At 33.9% G+C, this 15,724-nt stretch overlaps 3 protein-coding genes across 4 annotated transcripts; 1 reads left to right on the forward strand and 2 right to left on the reverse strand.

Moving 5' to 3' along the window:
* Positions 1–548: 548 nt before the first annotated feature.
* LOC100820536 (lysophospholipid acyltransferase LPEAT1) lies at positions 549–6,766 on the reverse strand. 2 transcript variants are annotated; one of them, XM_003523800.4, is made up of 9 exons: positions 6,023–6,738; positions 5,359–5,478; positions 5,219–5,256; positions 4,886–4,950; positions 3,940–4,008; positions 3,018–3,151; positions 2,334–2,474; positions 1,139–1,202; positions 549–756 (listed from the first exon to the last, which is right to left on the reverse strand). In XM_003523800.4, exons 1-9 carry the CDS (start codon positions 6,479–6,481, stop codon positions 737–739), a joined length of 1,110 nt encoding a protein of 369 aa, XP_003523848.1. In that variant the 5' UTR covers positions 6,482–6,738; the 3' UTR covers positions 549–736. The 2 variants fall into 2 exon arrangements, with proteins under 2 accessions (XP_003523848.1, XP_006578001.1); XM_006577938.4 differs by having other exon boundaries at positions 549–1,202; positions 6,023–6,766.
* Positions 6,767–9,212: 2,446 nt separating this feature from the next.
* LOC100801163 (DNA-3-methyladenine glycosylase 1) lies at positions 9,213–12,568 on the forward strand. The gene is made up of 4 exons (XM_003523534.5): positions 9,213–10,004; positions 11,694–11,835; positions 11,929–12,070; positions 12,151–12,568. Exons 1-4 carry the CDS (start codon positions 9,638–9,640, stop codon positions 12,487–12,489), a joined length of 990 nt encoding a protein of 329 aa, XP_003523582.1. The 5' UTR covers positions 9,213–9,637; the 3' UTR covers positions 12,490–12,568.
* An 821-nt stretch (positions 12,569–13,389) lies between these two features.
* On the reverse strand, positions 13,390–15,430 carry BES1-4 (protein BRASSINAZOLE-RESISTANT 1-like). Its single transcript, NM_001317490.2, has 2 exons — positions 15,026–15,430; positions 13,390–14,402 (listed from the first exon to the last, which is right to left on the reverse strand). The coding sequence occupies exons 1-2, from the start codon at positions 15,263–15,265 to the stop codon at positions 13,680–13,682; spliced, it is 963 nt and encodes a 320-aa protein (NP_001304419.2). The 5' UTR covers positions 15,266–15,430; the 3' UTR covers positions 13,390–13,679.
* Between the last annotated feature and the right edge of the window lie 294 nt (positions 15,431–15,724).

The raw sequence follows: 15,724 nt of genomic DNA on the forward strand, positions 1-15,724 counted from the left end.
CACCATAATGTTTTATACTCCTTTCCATGAGCGAGAAACTTTGTTAATAATTAAAGATACATGCATATTGTGTTTATTTGCAGATATAAACAATATATTCAATTTCACATATTTATTTCATGAAAGTTCTATTATCAATCATCTTATAATTATAAAAACAATTAATAAGAAATTTCTTACTTGTGTCTTCCATTCACTTTATTTTCAAAATACCATTTTTATTTGCTCCAATAACATTTTCAAGTTCACTTTTAAGAATCAACATTGACTGCATTAAAATTGCTCTAGTACGAAATTGCAGCTTTGTCCAGATTAAATTCATAGCTGTTACAAAATTGCACTCTGGATGTCGGTGTTGATATTCTCCTTTTAAGGAGTCTTACTGTTCGTTAGTGGCTTTGTTCCTCATCTCATCAGAAGTCAGAACCCACAACAAAATGCCGCCTGACTGGTTCTACCCAATGCAACAAACATTGAATAATAACAAGAATCGGAAATCATATTTTGTAACACCCTATATTGAAGTGGATCCTATTGACCCTACAAGATGACCAAAAATATAGATACATTGAACCCTGCTCAGAAATCCGTTAATGCTCTAGAGACAATTATCAGATAAATACATTTTCAAGTATGAATACTTGTTCTGCACAGAATTTTCTATATTAATTTACTTTTTCTTTCCTGATAAATAATGGAACCATACAATGAATATACAGACCACGAATCCGATGAATTAGCATTGGGAAAACAAACCTGCAGGAAAACGAAAGAGAAGGTTCAGATCTAAGGTAACATGGCCTCTCTCAAATGAGTCGGGTCATTTATCACAATCAAAACGAGAACGAAGAACAGTAAAACTTATAGATCTTGAATTGTGTGGCTCAATTGAGTTCACCAGCAATTAAAACATTATTGGTCACATTATTTACAAGAAAATTACACAAGTACCATTCAGATGTTTAGGTGAATGTGTACTATTTAGCTATAAATACCCCTCACACACAAGCTGTCCATTCATAAGCAGATACTAAGTTTGAAACTAAAACTCGACGGGAACTACATTTCATTTGAGACGGGGGGCCATGAAATTATCATTCGTCTTTCTGATGCAAAACACTAGGCAGGCTATTATTACCATTAAGAGCAGCGTGATATATTCGTTTTTCAGCTAGCCCAATATCAGAAAGTATCAAATTACCCTGCAAGCAGAACACAGAATAGACAAAATAAGCCAGCATCAACAGCAGTTACACAATAAGATAAATGTCAATGCCCTTTGCTACAAATGGTATAACATGGAGGCAAATACCTTAGGCTATAGAGGTATGAAATCAAAATAAAGAATACAAATTAGGAAGTGAAGCTTATGACAATCACCAAACCACACTTCAAAGTGAAAAGGAGTGTAAGATTTAATAGTGTATCCCATTTTTCCTTGCTAGATGAAAATGAAAATTAAAGGGAAAAAAAATAAAAATTATACTTAATTAGCATTTAATCATTTGTATAAATTTGTTGAGCAAAACAGCAGCACATGTATGTGTATGAGCGCATACACAGAAAAGTTAATATTTTTCTATATTTGAAAAGTAGAAGTTCAGAGTCATCCAAGGCACACCAAAAAACAGTTTCAACTAAATACAAGACTTTATAGAACGATCAATATGATAAACTTCCAATCTAATGATAGACTTTGTGAGAAAGTCATCCTACAGAAATAATGGTGCAAGACAGTTTTGATTCACACTTGTGTCTACTCTGCTGAATCACTTTACGGTTAAAGAAAGTGTTTGAGAGAAAATGTGTAGTGTGTCACTAACACCTTATTTATACTACCAATCCAAGCAATAGTGTATGGGACAACTTAGTACAAGCCCACTAAAAACACGACTAAATTAACATCACAAGACTCCTAAAACACCAAGTCCTAATATTCTAAAATTTCCTCCAAAAAATATTTAAAACCCATAGTTGAATTGATAGTTTACCACGTTTTATATCATGCTAAAAAAATTTAATACAATATACTTTTTTACTCCAATAAAACATTACAAAATTAATTTACAATATACTTTTCAAATAAAAGAAAATACCAACAATTAAATCGTGTAGTATCTTTTTCTCAAAAAATTTGAATGCAAAAAGAAGCAACAAATTTTCAACAAATGGGGGTTACCACAAAAAACAAGTTCTTTAAAGAGTTATTGAGTGAGTAAAGACTGACTCCAGCTATAGAATAAGTGAACATCTATATCCTTCTTAACTATTTGATTAGCCCTACAGTGGAGAAAATTGAATTTTTTTTCTCACTGAGTAAACCATATAAATACCTCAGTAGCCATCAACCTTCTAACATTATTAGCGTATAGTTTGGGATCATCCATCTCCTGCTGTGAAGGATGGTAAACAGGTAATCGGATCACCTCCATATAATTCACAAACTGACACAGGAGAAATATCACATGGCGCACCTGCCAACATAAATGAAAACTTAAATAAAGAATAAAAACAAATGTTGCTAAGAAAGATGACAATTTCTACAATTTAAATTACCAAAAAAGTTCAAGGAAATAAATTTTATTAGCTCATTACTGAAAATTTGCAGATAACATTAAAAAAAAAAAATTGATTAATAGCAGAAACAAATTGTTTCTCCTGATGGTCTGCACAGCATCCTTTGAAGCACAAAAGATGGCCTTCATTCTAAAATGAACTACAACTTTTTACACTTTACACAGGTGGAAAGCAAATGTTTTTGAGCTACTCACCCCTAAAAAAAACTGCACTACCAACTGACAAGTATGAAGCAAGTGAGTACAAAGAGTTCCACTAGCTTACAATTTCAGACATGACACCAAATTTCAATTCAGAACAACATTTAAGAAACTAGTAACTATTCACACCTAAGGTACAACTCTCAAAATATAACAGTTACCAGAATAGAGTATAAGATTGACTTTTATGATCAGAATTCAGCAAAAAACATGAAACTTCATCACTATTAAAGTACTCACTCCAGATATGGAATCCCAGGCAGGGCTAAATCTCTGGTAATGATATTGTAATATCACAGGAAGTACCGGTGCCTTTGCCAAAAAACCACCAGTCTTGAATGGAAGGAGGAACTCTCCATTTGTGGTTGTACCTTCTGTAGAATACCCAATATCATTAAATTGAGTGATTATCAGAACATTGATATGCATGAACAACTTGAATACTCCAAATCACGTGATAACTAAATGATAGATACAATAAGAGAAAACTGAAAACCATGAAACTTTATTGACTATAATATGACCAATGTTAGTGCCACCATGTGCAACAATTAATTAACATGCTAGCAGCAGAATAAATTAATAAACATGAAGAACTTAAAGCTATGAGTCATATTTGAAGATAAAGAAATATGAGAGGTGAGACCACTAAGGAATGAACATAACTAATGAATATTTAGGTTGAAAAGGGATTTTAAAAAGAAGAAAGTGAATCAAAAACATAAACTTCTGCCTGTGGATGAGGACATGGATGCAGTATTCATTTAATAAAATAGGATAAATGTAAAGAAATGCAGCAACTTTAATCATCAAATTAATTTTACCAGTTGCAAATAAAAGTAGAAAATTCTACGTCGGTCATTTTCTATGCTGCTAGTATATAAAAAATCAATACCTTTCTCTTAACATAATAGAGAACAGAGAGGTGTGGACAGGTAATTTTTGTTTGAAAATTCAAAAAACTGCCAACTAACTATAATTTCATCTTATTAAGATTAAATTAAAGGTGTTATATATTGGAGAGACTACAGGATACCAAACCCTACTTAAGGCATATATGATATATATTATTGTAGATCCAATTTGAGAGAGCACAACCCCAATTTTTGTTAAAGGAAAAGAGAGAGAGAGAGAGAGAGAGAGAGAGAGAGAGGATAATAACCTGGAAATAACATCATTAATGGAGCAGACTCATTCTGATGAGCTTCTCGAATTCTGTCAGTGACAACAGCTGCGGGAAGAAAGTTCACATGTCAGCTTCACTAGAGATTTTATCAATGATTATGTCCCAGAGAAAAGATTGGATAAGATTAAATCTAGTCACCAGTTCAAAATATAATTTAATGTTAAACAGAGCATTAAAATCCTAGTTTGACTAACTAATATGCACAAATATGCATAACCGGATGACTGCTGGGGCACCTCTATACAAAATGACAAGAAGCACAAGTATATTTAAAAGCCAAAAGGGAAATTCAAACACTACGAATGAAATTAACTCAGATTAAGAAAAATGAAGATTACTTACTGTTGGTTCATGGTGAATGCAAAGAATTTGGAATGTTAATCAAACATGTGATGCCACCAAAAAGACTGTATAAAAACTCCTATGGTAAGTCAACTTCCTAAACTACCAACAATGATTGGGCACTCTCTTTTTACAAATGGTATATAGAGTTTTAGACAATGTTATCACCAATGGCAGATGGCGGAATATCGCGGAAGGCCAAAATTCTGCCATACAAACATGTCATTGCAGCCTATGGCGCCGCCATAGGAGGACTCCCTTCAAAATTTGCCAATGGCGGTTGGCAAAAAAATTGGCCACACCATTCCACCATGGTGCCACCTTTTGACAACAATGGTTTTAGATCAGATCATCTAATTTATGCCTTACAACTAAACGAGCAAGAGGTACAACTATTGCATAGAAAATCTAAAAATTCAAGATGCAAAAGACTTAATGCAATGGTGTTAAAAATATGAAGAGAAGAAACGCAACGCACAGGACGAGGAATGAAACAAGGGATTCTACATTCTTTTACTTTATTTGAATTGCAAACATTTCATAATTATTTTGAAGTGCTCATACACCAATATATATGCACCTGAAACACCCTTGAAGTCTGATGACCTTGATTCCCGCTGAACATAGACACAACCAAGGCACTTGCTGTCACAACAAACACAAAAATATATAAGCACTTGATTCTGAATAATCCCTTATATTGAAAAGATAAGGCATATTGAATTGTATGAAATGTAGCATTCTCATTTTCTGAACTATATTTTGATCACTAATCATATATGCAAGATCAATTTTAAATGAAGATTTGAGAAAAGAATAAAGAGCATAACATCTTGTGATCTAAAGAGCTCAAATTAAGCAACAAGAGCTAAGTTTGCAAAAATCCATAAAGATCCAATTTAAGCCAACAGACCTGATGAGACCGACTAGCGGAAGTTTAGCCACTGATCTCTTCATCGATGAAATCCAAGATTTGAAACACAAATGTCAGTAACAAACATATGTACAAGATACATTCATAGTCATAAAGCAAAATTTTGTCATGTCACAAACCTTAGCAACAAAACTAGGGAATGAGGAAGACATGTGATACAAAATATCCAAGTACGACACATGATTAGAAATTATTACGCCAGGTCTCCTCAACTCTTCGGGCTGCCGACTCTTGTCTTCCTTCACGAATTGAGGTAGACAAAATAAAAAGAGAAAGAACTAAAATCAAATGCCAATACATAACATTTTTATTGCAAAATACATCTCAACGGTACTTTCAAAAATGAAAAGGAAAAGAGAGGCACTGCTCCACACTAAATGATAAATATACTAGCTAACCATGTACAAAAAGCATTAAAAAACAGGAATGAAGGAAGAAAAAAAAGTCATTTTTTCAGTTCCAATGGGACAGAATTAAGATAACTTTTAACTGAAATTTGAAATACAATTCATGAGTAAATTCTAGTTACAACAGCTGCTATCCTAAACTGAACGACATGCAGTAACTTTTAGTTCGAAAAACAAAAAGGAAGAAAATATCAGGCAATATCTCTCCGGAAACAATCAAAGTAGAAATAACACCTTCACTTTTACTTTTTTTAGTTGACACATATAGATATAATGGTAAGCAAAACTTCAGTTTATGGATGCACATTGAATCCCAAAACAAAGTGAATAACAGGAAAGTGAGAAAGTGAAAAAGACAAAGCAATTTAAGTGAGACCTGAGAGGCAGAGTTCGATTCGGGGATCCAATAAAAGCCGAAAATGAAAAGCATGAGTCTGGAGAGGGCGCGTCCACACGAAACAATAATGGTTCTCCTCCACCCACTCATGTGAGCGTAATCTTCCTGTTCCTCTTCGCCAGTGGGCGCAGAGAAGAGAGTGCAAACCCTACAAATTAAGTAATAAAAGAGCAATATGGTGACGGCGAGAACGACTCGAATGGGGAGAAGAGTGACCAACGCGAAACCGAGCAAGAGCTTCTCCTTGGTCGGCAACTCGCCGCGTCCCATGGTGCCGTACACGTCGCGGCGGACGTAAGCGGCGAACTTCTTCTCCATATCGGCGATGCTGTCGGCGGAGACCGGAGGCTCCGGCTTCAGCAGAGGACGGTCATCGCGAACGCTGTTGCCGTTGCCGTTCGGCGGCTTCGAATTGAGGTCTTTGAGTTCGGACTCCATGCTTGATCGATGGATTAATTAATTAGTCATTAGATTTGAGATTTCCCTTCCATGTATAGAATTAGGGTTTTAGAGAGAGAGAGAAGAAGAAGGAAGGGAAATGCAGAGACAGAGATAAGGAACAGGATGCTTGATTTGATATGCAATGCTTGTGCGGATCTGAAGAGGAGTGCTCACGCGATCCTCATCCTGGGTCAGGTTCTTTCTTTTTTTTGTTTTGTTTTTCATGAAATGCACGAGCCTGCTTTTTCTTTTTTCAGACAAAATAGTATGATGGATTTTTTATTTATTATAATCTTTTTTTCAACAAAATAAATAAATAAAAGATTAAAAGATATCTTTAACTAAGACTCAAATTACAACTTTCAAAAAATTGAATTAAGAACTCCTAAAAAAAGGACTTAAATTAAAATTAATTTATTTACAGTATCTATTAAGTAGTGATTAGAATACAACTTAGAGATTGTTCTTCTCAAATCCCACTCTCTCACTTCGGTATTTTTAATATCGTCTCCTTTTCTTTTGTTAAGTGTGCATTTAATTTATAAAATTTATAACATTTGTGTTCATATTATCATTGTTTTTCTTTATTTAAATGCTTGATATTCTTTTTTTAAAAAAATATTCTTAACTGCTTATATCTTTTGATCTATTTCTATTCCTAAATTGAATTTCAAATAATTTTTATAAAGAATATTAATCATTAAAAATAACCATTAAACTATTTATTACAAATTTTAAACTTAAATTATATACTCGGTTATATTTATTTATTATGAATTTAATTATAATAAATAATATGCTTCATTTTTTATTTAGAAAATTTCAGACGTGATTTTATGGTTTAAAAGAATATATATACATGTTTTTTATTTAAAATACTGGTTGTGGAAAGTTGGGTTGTTAAATTGGGAATTTATTGTAAATAGCTTGGAAATTTTATTTGAAGTGGACTCCCAGTCGGATACGCACAATGAATCAAACAAAAAAATTACCTTACACGTGTCTAAGTAAGCTTACAAGAAGCCATACATATCATAACGACGTGCTGTAATTAAATGAATAATTAATTGCAATATTAGATCATAAAAGTTAAAATCCGTATTTATATTTTCGTTCTTCATTTTTTTAGTAAAACTTATATTCGTACTTTATTTTTTCGGAACTTTGTTTTCACCCTTTAAGTTTGTAATGTTATTCAAGATAATCTTTTCTGTCCGTTTACTTAACAATAAAATGGTTAGTGTTTAAAATTTACAATAATTTATATTAGGATAAAATATATTTGGAGTCCTTATAAAATTTTTAAAAGTTTTCATTTGCTCCTTAAAATTTTTTGCATTAATTTAGTCTCGGTATAAAATAAAACATTTATGATTCTCAATGATAATTTTGTAATTTGATTATGAATGAATTAAATAATTTATGATGATTAAAATACACTAAAAAGAGTTTAAACATTTTTTTTTGGTTAAACTCTCCATCCCCCAAAGTTTTTGTTATTTCTTGAGCAATTTTCTTGCATTTTTTTTATGAAATTAGGGAATATATGAAACAACAATAGGTTAAGATCTCTTATGAATATGCTTGAAAAGGTAGAAAAATAAAGTAATTTAATATTTTAATTACATAAAAACCATTTAACGAAATTATTATTGAGAATCATACAAAATATATTTTATTTTTACAGGCATCAAATTAATACAATTTTTGTATGAAAATTGAATTAATACTTTTTAAATTTTATAGGACACTAAACATATATTTACCCTTAATTTTAGTATAATGACAGTTGAAAAATCTATTATGTATATATTAATTATTTCAACATTATAAAATGTAAGTAGATATTGTAAAACTACTATTTTAACTTATTGTAGAAAATAAACATTTCTTTCATGCAATTAAAATTTATAATTTATAATAAATAATTATTTTTAAATATATAAAATATGTTTTAATAAAAATTTATATTAAGTAAAAAGATTAACATATAAAATATGTTCAAATTTATGACAAATAATTTATGTTGTGATATATTGTTACTTTTAATCATTTAGAAAAAAAAATATTTTTTATTTATTGATAATATTTTTAAAAATAATATTCAAATGCAAGTTAGAACTAAAGATGTTGAAAATGATAAAATGATAAATTGAAATAAATAAATAAAATTAAGTTAAACCGTTAATTAGTGTTAAAAGTTTAAGATAATACAACATATGCATGTTAGGAGTATATTTTAATTTTTAAGATAAATATTATTTAAAATTGATTTACATATTCTATTACAAATTGGTAAACCATTCAATTGGTAATAAAATTTAAAAGCTTAAGAAAATACACAAGATGCATGCTAGGAAAGTGAAGTCCATTTTTCATGAGAAAATAGTATTAACACAAAAGTGAATGTGATGGAGAGTAGGCATAGTAGAACTGAAATATATTTTTAATCTTTTTGTGATTTTTAAAGTGAGTTAAAATGATTCTTTCAAGATAATGTTCATTTCAATTTGAGACAAAATTTTGATTTTTTTTACTAATTCAATTCTACAATTAATTTTTTTCACATGATTTTTAATCATGGTTATGATAGTATTTTAATATCTGAACATTAGTGAAATTTTATAATTTTCATGTACGTGAATCTAATGAGATAACTTTCAGGTTTCAAGTTAAAAAAAAAAAGTAAAAAATCATGTTCAAAAATAAAATAAAAATGATTATTACTTCAAAATGACCATTTTTACTTAGTTGAAAGTATATTTGAGGTTAAAACGTAATTTTTGCTTTGTAAAATTATACTAGTACCCCTTCTAGACCTCAAATGGCGGGCCAGCCCAGCCCAGGCCATGCAAAGAGAAGTTCTAGATAAATGTGGGCAGGTCAATGGTGGTGAGTGGTGACATAACCGTTGGATAAAGAGTACCGAACGCCATTACGTGGCCTTTTGGTGAGAGTGGCTTTGGATTCTTTTTCTTAACGGTAAGCATTCATACAACAAACACAGCCAAAGGCCAATTCCCACAACAAACGCACAACGTTACCCAACAAGAGTGAGTGTGACCCTTCGCCTAAACTAAACTTCTCTTCCCTTATTTCAGGATTTATTCATCTCTCCAAAACTCAGAATTTCAAATCAAATAAATACCAACAATGCCCTTTGCCACCAAGCTTCCACCGGCTCCGGAACCGCCAGCTATCTTGAAACCTGCCGGAAACAGAGTAACCGTTTCCCAAGAGCCGAAACAGAAGAAGAAGGAGAACAGCGTGAAGACCAGTCCACAGCGTCCCCCGCAAATTCTGAACACCGTTGTGCAAAGCAACGTGTCTTTGGACAGCACGTGTTCCTCAGATAGCAATTCATCAACCAAAAAGGTGAAGCCCGCAACCGCAACTGTGGCGAGTAGGAGAAACGTGAAGCGTAACGGGTTTAAGCCGGTAAGGGTTGTGCCAGACGCCGTCGATGTAGCAACAGTGTTGCCGCCTCTTAAGAGATGTGAATGGATCACTCCAAATTCTGGTAAGCGTGCCTCAGACTCAGAGAACCTTCATTTTTTTTTTCGTATGTAAAGTGTTAACTATAACCAACTACAATTTTTTTATATATAAATAACAATCCGTAGCTGATTTTAAATTATAGTAGCGTACTCTTTTTGTTTGATTTTGTAATACAATGAGTTGAATATATTAGTGTTTGCGTCACTGATTTTGCTGAAATATTTAATCTGCCATGATGTAAGTTTTCTAAAACTTTGCCGACAACGTAGTATTTTAAGTAGTTAATTTATTGTCAAATTTGTCTTTCCATGTTCTAAAATATCCTTCTTATGAAAAGTTAGAGGGGTGATTAAAGGAATTGTTGGAAACATTTTGGAGACAAAGTCAATTATTATGTAATAGATTGAATTTTGTAGGAACTTAATTAGTTCCAAAATCCTTTGATAACTAAAATTACAATAGAAAAGAATTTTCGAAGAATCAATTTAGTGATATTTATTAAAGACTAAAATGATGATGAAATTGAGGGTTAACTCTAATAATTAATTTAGAAGATACATTGTTTTAATTACTACTTGTCATTTTAAAAATAAAATATTTTTGTTAGTATCGGTCTTTAGAATTAATAAGTAATTAAAATTAAAAAAAAACATTTATTACATAAAATAAAAAGATATTACTTTTTCTTTTTTGACTTTGTATTTGTCTTTAGTTTAGTTTAAAGTAAAAGTATTGTATTTTTTAAATTAAAGTTATCTAATAACTTAATTTTTTATGCAAAAGTTTATATGGCAATTATTTCTAAAACAAAACAAATATTTACCATCTATTATCGATATTTAATGGATCTCTATATGTATTTATTGTGATTGTAAATGTTTGACAAGTGATGCCATAGTCATGAAGAAACCGGTTTTCTTCGCTTCTCGTGGTATTTATGGTCGAAAATGGGTTTTGTTTTGTAGTTATTATAGGTCATTTATTTACGATGTGCCAAAAAAATATTTTAAAGTTCAAACAACTTTTATTTCTTCTTCTGTGCCTGGACAGTGATGAACTGGATTAAACTAATTGCCAAGATTTGAAATTATGAACGATAATAATCATAGTGCTTCATCGTCTGCACGTAGCATCATCATAAATTATGTCTTGAGCCATAATAATCAATAGAGCAAGGCCTGCTATGACAACTATCGGTTTAAGTATGGACATTAAGTTACATTATGGTGTTGTTTCTTAAAGTGTCGTCTGCAGCTTTATAGCTCTTACCACACCTTTATGAATCTAGTTAATGAAGGCGGTGGAAAATTGGTCACATTCTTTTGCTGCACTAACTCTCCATGCATGTGCTTCAATAGCTAAAAAATCAAAGTCAGATTCCGCCCACGGAATTACGTAGAAAGACCTCCGACAGCATATAATTTGGTTTTGCTTTCTAGTGGGCTATCCTCTTTACTTCTTTAATATAAAAGTCCACTTTAAGCTTTGGATTTAGTGTTTTTATACTTTTGTGATTTGTGATAGTTCTAAAGTTCTAATGTTGTAGTAGGGGATGGGGAACTTTACTTTTGGGAACTTAATATGGGGTTGGGAACTTCATTTTTGGCAAAGGATGCTTCTTTAGCTTGTAGATTTAACTAGAGTGTGCATATTATTACTCTACCCCACTGATAAGATTACCTTATCAAGAAATGTTATTTCATTCTTACAGACCCCCTTTACACTGCTTTCCACGATGAAGAATGGGGTGTTCCAGTTGATGATGATAGGAAGCTATTTGAGCTTCTAGTCTTTTCACAAGCATTGGCAGAACACCGTTGGCCAGCAATCCTTAACCAGAGAGACATATTCAGGCATGTCTATCTCTAAATAAACCAATTTTTTAAACCATGAGACTTTACGTGAATACGTATTATCTGACTCTTTTTATTTGGCATCTGTCACAGGAAGCTTTTTGAAAATTTTGAACCATCATCAGTTGCACAGTTTACTGAGAAGAAATTGCTAACACTGAAAATAAACGGCAACTCATTGTTATCAGAACCAAAGCTCCGTGCCATTGTGGAAAATGCTAAACAATTACTTAAGGTAACTCCAAAATCAATGCTGCTTTTTAACCAAATATATTAGAATTCGTATTGCGTCCTAAAATATTTATCCCTTTACAGGTTCAGCAGGAGTTTAGTTCATTCAGCAATTACTGCTGGAGATTTGTTAACCACAAACCGATAAGAAATGAATTCAGATATGGACGTCAAGTACCCGTGAAGACTCCGAAAGCTGAAGTGATTAGCAAGGACATGATGCGTAGAGGTTTCCAATGTGTGGGACCAACAGTAGTTTATTCGTTCATGCAAGTAGCAGGCCTCGTTAATGACCACCTATTAACATGCTTCAAGCACCACAAATGCAAAGTGACAACCAAAAACGAATTTAAAACTGAGGTTAAGGAGAACAATGAAACTTCGGAGATGACAATAAACAATGACCGAAGGTCGTTTAATTGAAGATGTTCCACGACGCAGGGTCGATTGTCATCTTTTTCTTATTATTGTATTGTTATGCTATAATTTTATTCTTTCTTAATCTGTTTGTATGCCACCTAACCTAACCGGAAAATGATAGGCTTCATCTTGTTATTGGTGTTTCCACGTGAAGGTGCATGTTTCTTTTAATACCCTTAGCTAATAAGTTGCATGTTCTAATCTGTTTCGGTGTTCTGTAATAAATTTCCAACGTAGTCTTGCCACCCTGTACAATTGATGATGCATTGCTTCTATGCCCCACGGTATATCATGTTCTTCAAGATTTTTGGAAGACTGTTATCGTAAGCTCATAATCTATTTGTTAAAAGCACCATCCTGAAGGGGTCTTTTTGCATTGGTGCCCCCGTCCTTGCGTTGCTCATCATGGCTTTCCTCCGGCAATTTTCTAGCTTCTCTGCACTCACTTCACAGACCGATATCATGATTGGAAATAAATTATTTTGAGAAAATATATCTTTTTTTTCAAAAAAATTCACAAAAAACTTTTAATTGAGAATTTTTTAATCTCCGAAATACTAGTAAGTACGAAATCCAGGAGGTGGTTAATGGTTACCTGTCTCAGTTCTATTTAAAATTTTATTTAGAAGATGGGCTTTCTGATAGACTAAAATCATGTTAGAATCCAATCCATCAAACAAGACAGGATCCGTTTGCATTATTTTGCTAAACATAGATTTCTGAACATTTAATTGGTCTAGTAACTAGTAAGAAATGGTACACGCGTAACTGTATCTCTGTTGGCCATTTATATACACCAGGTTCTCTTCCCCGCTTTTGGATAGAAAGGAAAGTGGGAGAAGAAAAACATCGAAGAAAACAGAGTTATTATTTATCTAAAAAAACACAGTTGATGAAAGGAAGTAAAAACAAAAAATAACAATTCTTATTCTATTTGTTTATATGTTTAAAATCCTTTAAAATAATATGTTAAAAAGAGTGAATAAAAGAAGAGTTTTGGTTTTGGACATAACTGTAAACATAAAATGCCCATGACATCTGATACTTCCCGATTCCAATAACAAGTTTGAGGTGGTTACATACGAGCTGCTACTTGCGGCAAGAGAGCTGGACCATTTACTATAACAGTTACTTGAATTTCGACATCCCAAATCGAGTCAACAATTGTGTTTTGTGGGGTCTCAGACATAAGCCTAAGCAGGCGTCTTCCCACTTCCAAGTGTGAGTTCCAAATCATCCAATCCCACTTCATGAATCCTCTCCCCAACCCAAGGCTTCACCTGCATCGCAAATTCGGGCTCCGAAATTCTCATCTCTTGGATTCCATTACCAGGGAGATTGAGGTTGTGCTTGTGCTGCTGACTCACAACAGGTTTGATAAAATTCATGGTGGGAGAGATAGGCACAGGAGAAACAGAAGGGGCAAATGCTTGGAAGTTCAGCCACTGACCAGACTCAACAGTGGAGGTATCAGACTCATCACACTCCGGAATAGTGGGTGGGGCATAAAGGTGGCGGTGTGTGGGGCTAGCCGGTGCTGAAGCCGCAAAGAAAGGATGGTGGCTGTGGTTGAAGGATGATGCCATGGAGGCTTTGGCAATGGAATCCCATGTGGGAATTGGTTTGGGGTTTCTGGAAGTTGGCGAGGACAGGGGTGGGGTCACAGGGGCGCTGTTTGATATCCTTAAAGGAGGGACAGACGCAGGAAACGCATGCCGAATATATGGAATCAGGTTTGAAGGGTTGTTTGCATCCAAACGAGAAGGGCTCGGGAAAGAGGAGGAGGAAGGGCTCACTTGATATGAAGGAATTGGACTCGGAAATGACGACGAAAGAGGACTTGGATTTTGTGATGAGAAAGGAGTGTTTCTGGTGGAGGTGCCTACACCATCACCTGGATATGGTGCCCTGCATCCCTATATATATATATATTCCACAAACAATCATCATACCCCAAACCAAATCATCAGCACATTTCTTGGTTACAAAACCAAATCAGTAGATACATAAAGTATATCATACTCTAGAGTCTAGACATGCCAATTTTGCTCAATTACACTAAGTTTTGCAAAATTGAGTACGGATGAAATTAATTTTAGTTATAATCGATTTTGGATTAATGTAGTTTTATGTTTGGACTTTTTTATTCTAAAAATAGTAAAGTTTGGTATATAATTTTTTATGCAATGAAAAACAACTGTCAAATATTGCTTGAAGTCAGAATCAATTCTTCAGTATGTGAAACACAACACTGAACACCTAAAAATTAACTTAAAATCAAGTTAATTCATATATCAACGTGATCCTGAATAATTTAAGTGTGAATCCAAACACACACAGGTGTTACCTAATTGGGCTAAAGAACAACACGTTCTTCTTCTCCCTCTTTCACAGACACGAGACGGCGAATAAATAAGAAACGAAGTAATTAATGAGGCATTAGGCAATTATAGCAAGATTTGAATCGAACAGTGGATAATAGATGCAAATCGGGAAAACGAGATCTCCATGAGCATTGACGAAGGAAGAAGAAGAGTACCTTGCGATAGGTGGTGCCGTCTTCTTCGACGGCCCAACCAGCTTCAGCGCAGAGAGCCTTCAAGACTTCGTTGTTGTCGCAGTGTTTGGGCAAATTGTAGTTCCCTTGCGCCCTAAGACCGGAGTATATCTTCGCCGAAATGGCTCTCCTTCTTCTCTCTCTCCTCCGGTTGTTCTCCCTCTCCCTCCAAGACGGCTTCCTCCGGTTAGTCGCCGCCGACGTTGCTCCGTCCGAAGTCATTCTCACTTCCGCCACGGCGACACCACCGCCACTCTCTACACCGCGTCGCACCTGATTTAAAATCCACACACGCTAGTAACGAACCTCACGAGTCACGAGGAATGTGCTGCTGCTCCTACTTCTACTTCTTTCTTTTTCTTCTCCTTGTCTTCTCTTCCTGTTTATGTTTAACAACAGATCAAGCTAGTTTGAGGGTTATTATAGCGTGCGCGAACCCTCACGCAATCTCCTGAGGGTGATGCGTGATCAGCACCGTTAAAGGATGAACGGGCGTGATTGGAGGCCTTGCATAACATGTGCACTGCCTTCTGATCACCTAATTATTAGTGGGGGTGGGACCCACTTACCGGCTCAGCTCGGCTCGGCTAAAAACTGATTTGAGGCGTCTTGCAAAGTGGGATGATGGCATGATGCATGCAGCTTCGAAATTCGATGGGGGAATATGCCAAAACGCTTTTT

The sequence above is a fragment of the Glycine max genome, chromosome 4 (genome assembly GCF_000004515.6).
Source record: "Glycine max cultivar Williams 82 chromosome 4, Glycine_max_v4.0, whole genome shotgun sequence".
In the NCBI taxonomy this organism is placed as follows: Eukaryota; Viridiplantae; Streptophyta; class Magnoliopsida; order Fabales; family Fabaceae; genus Glycine; species Glycine max.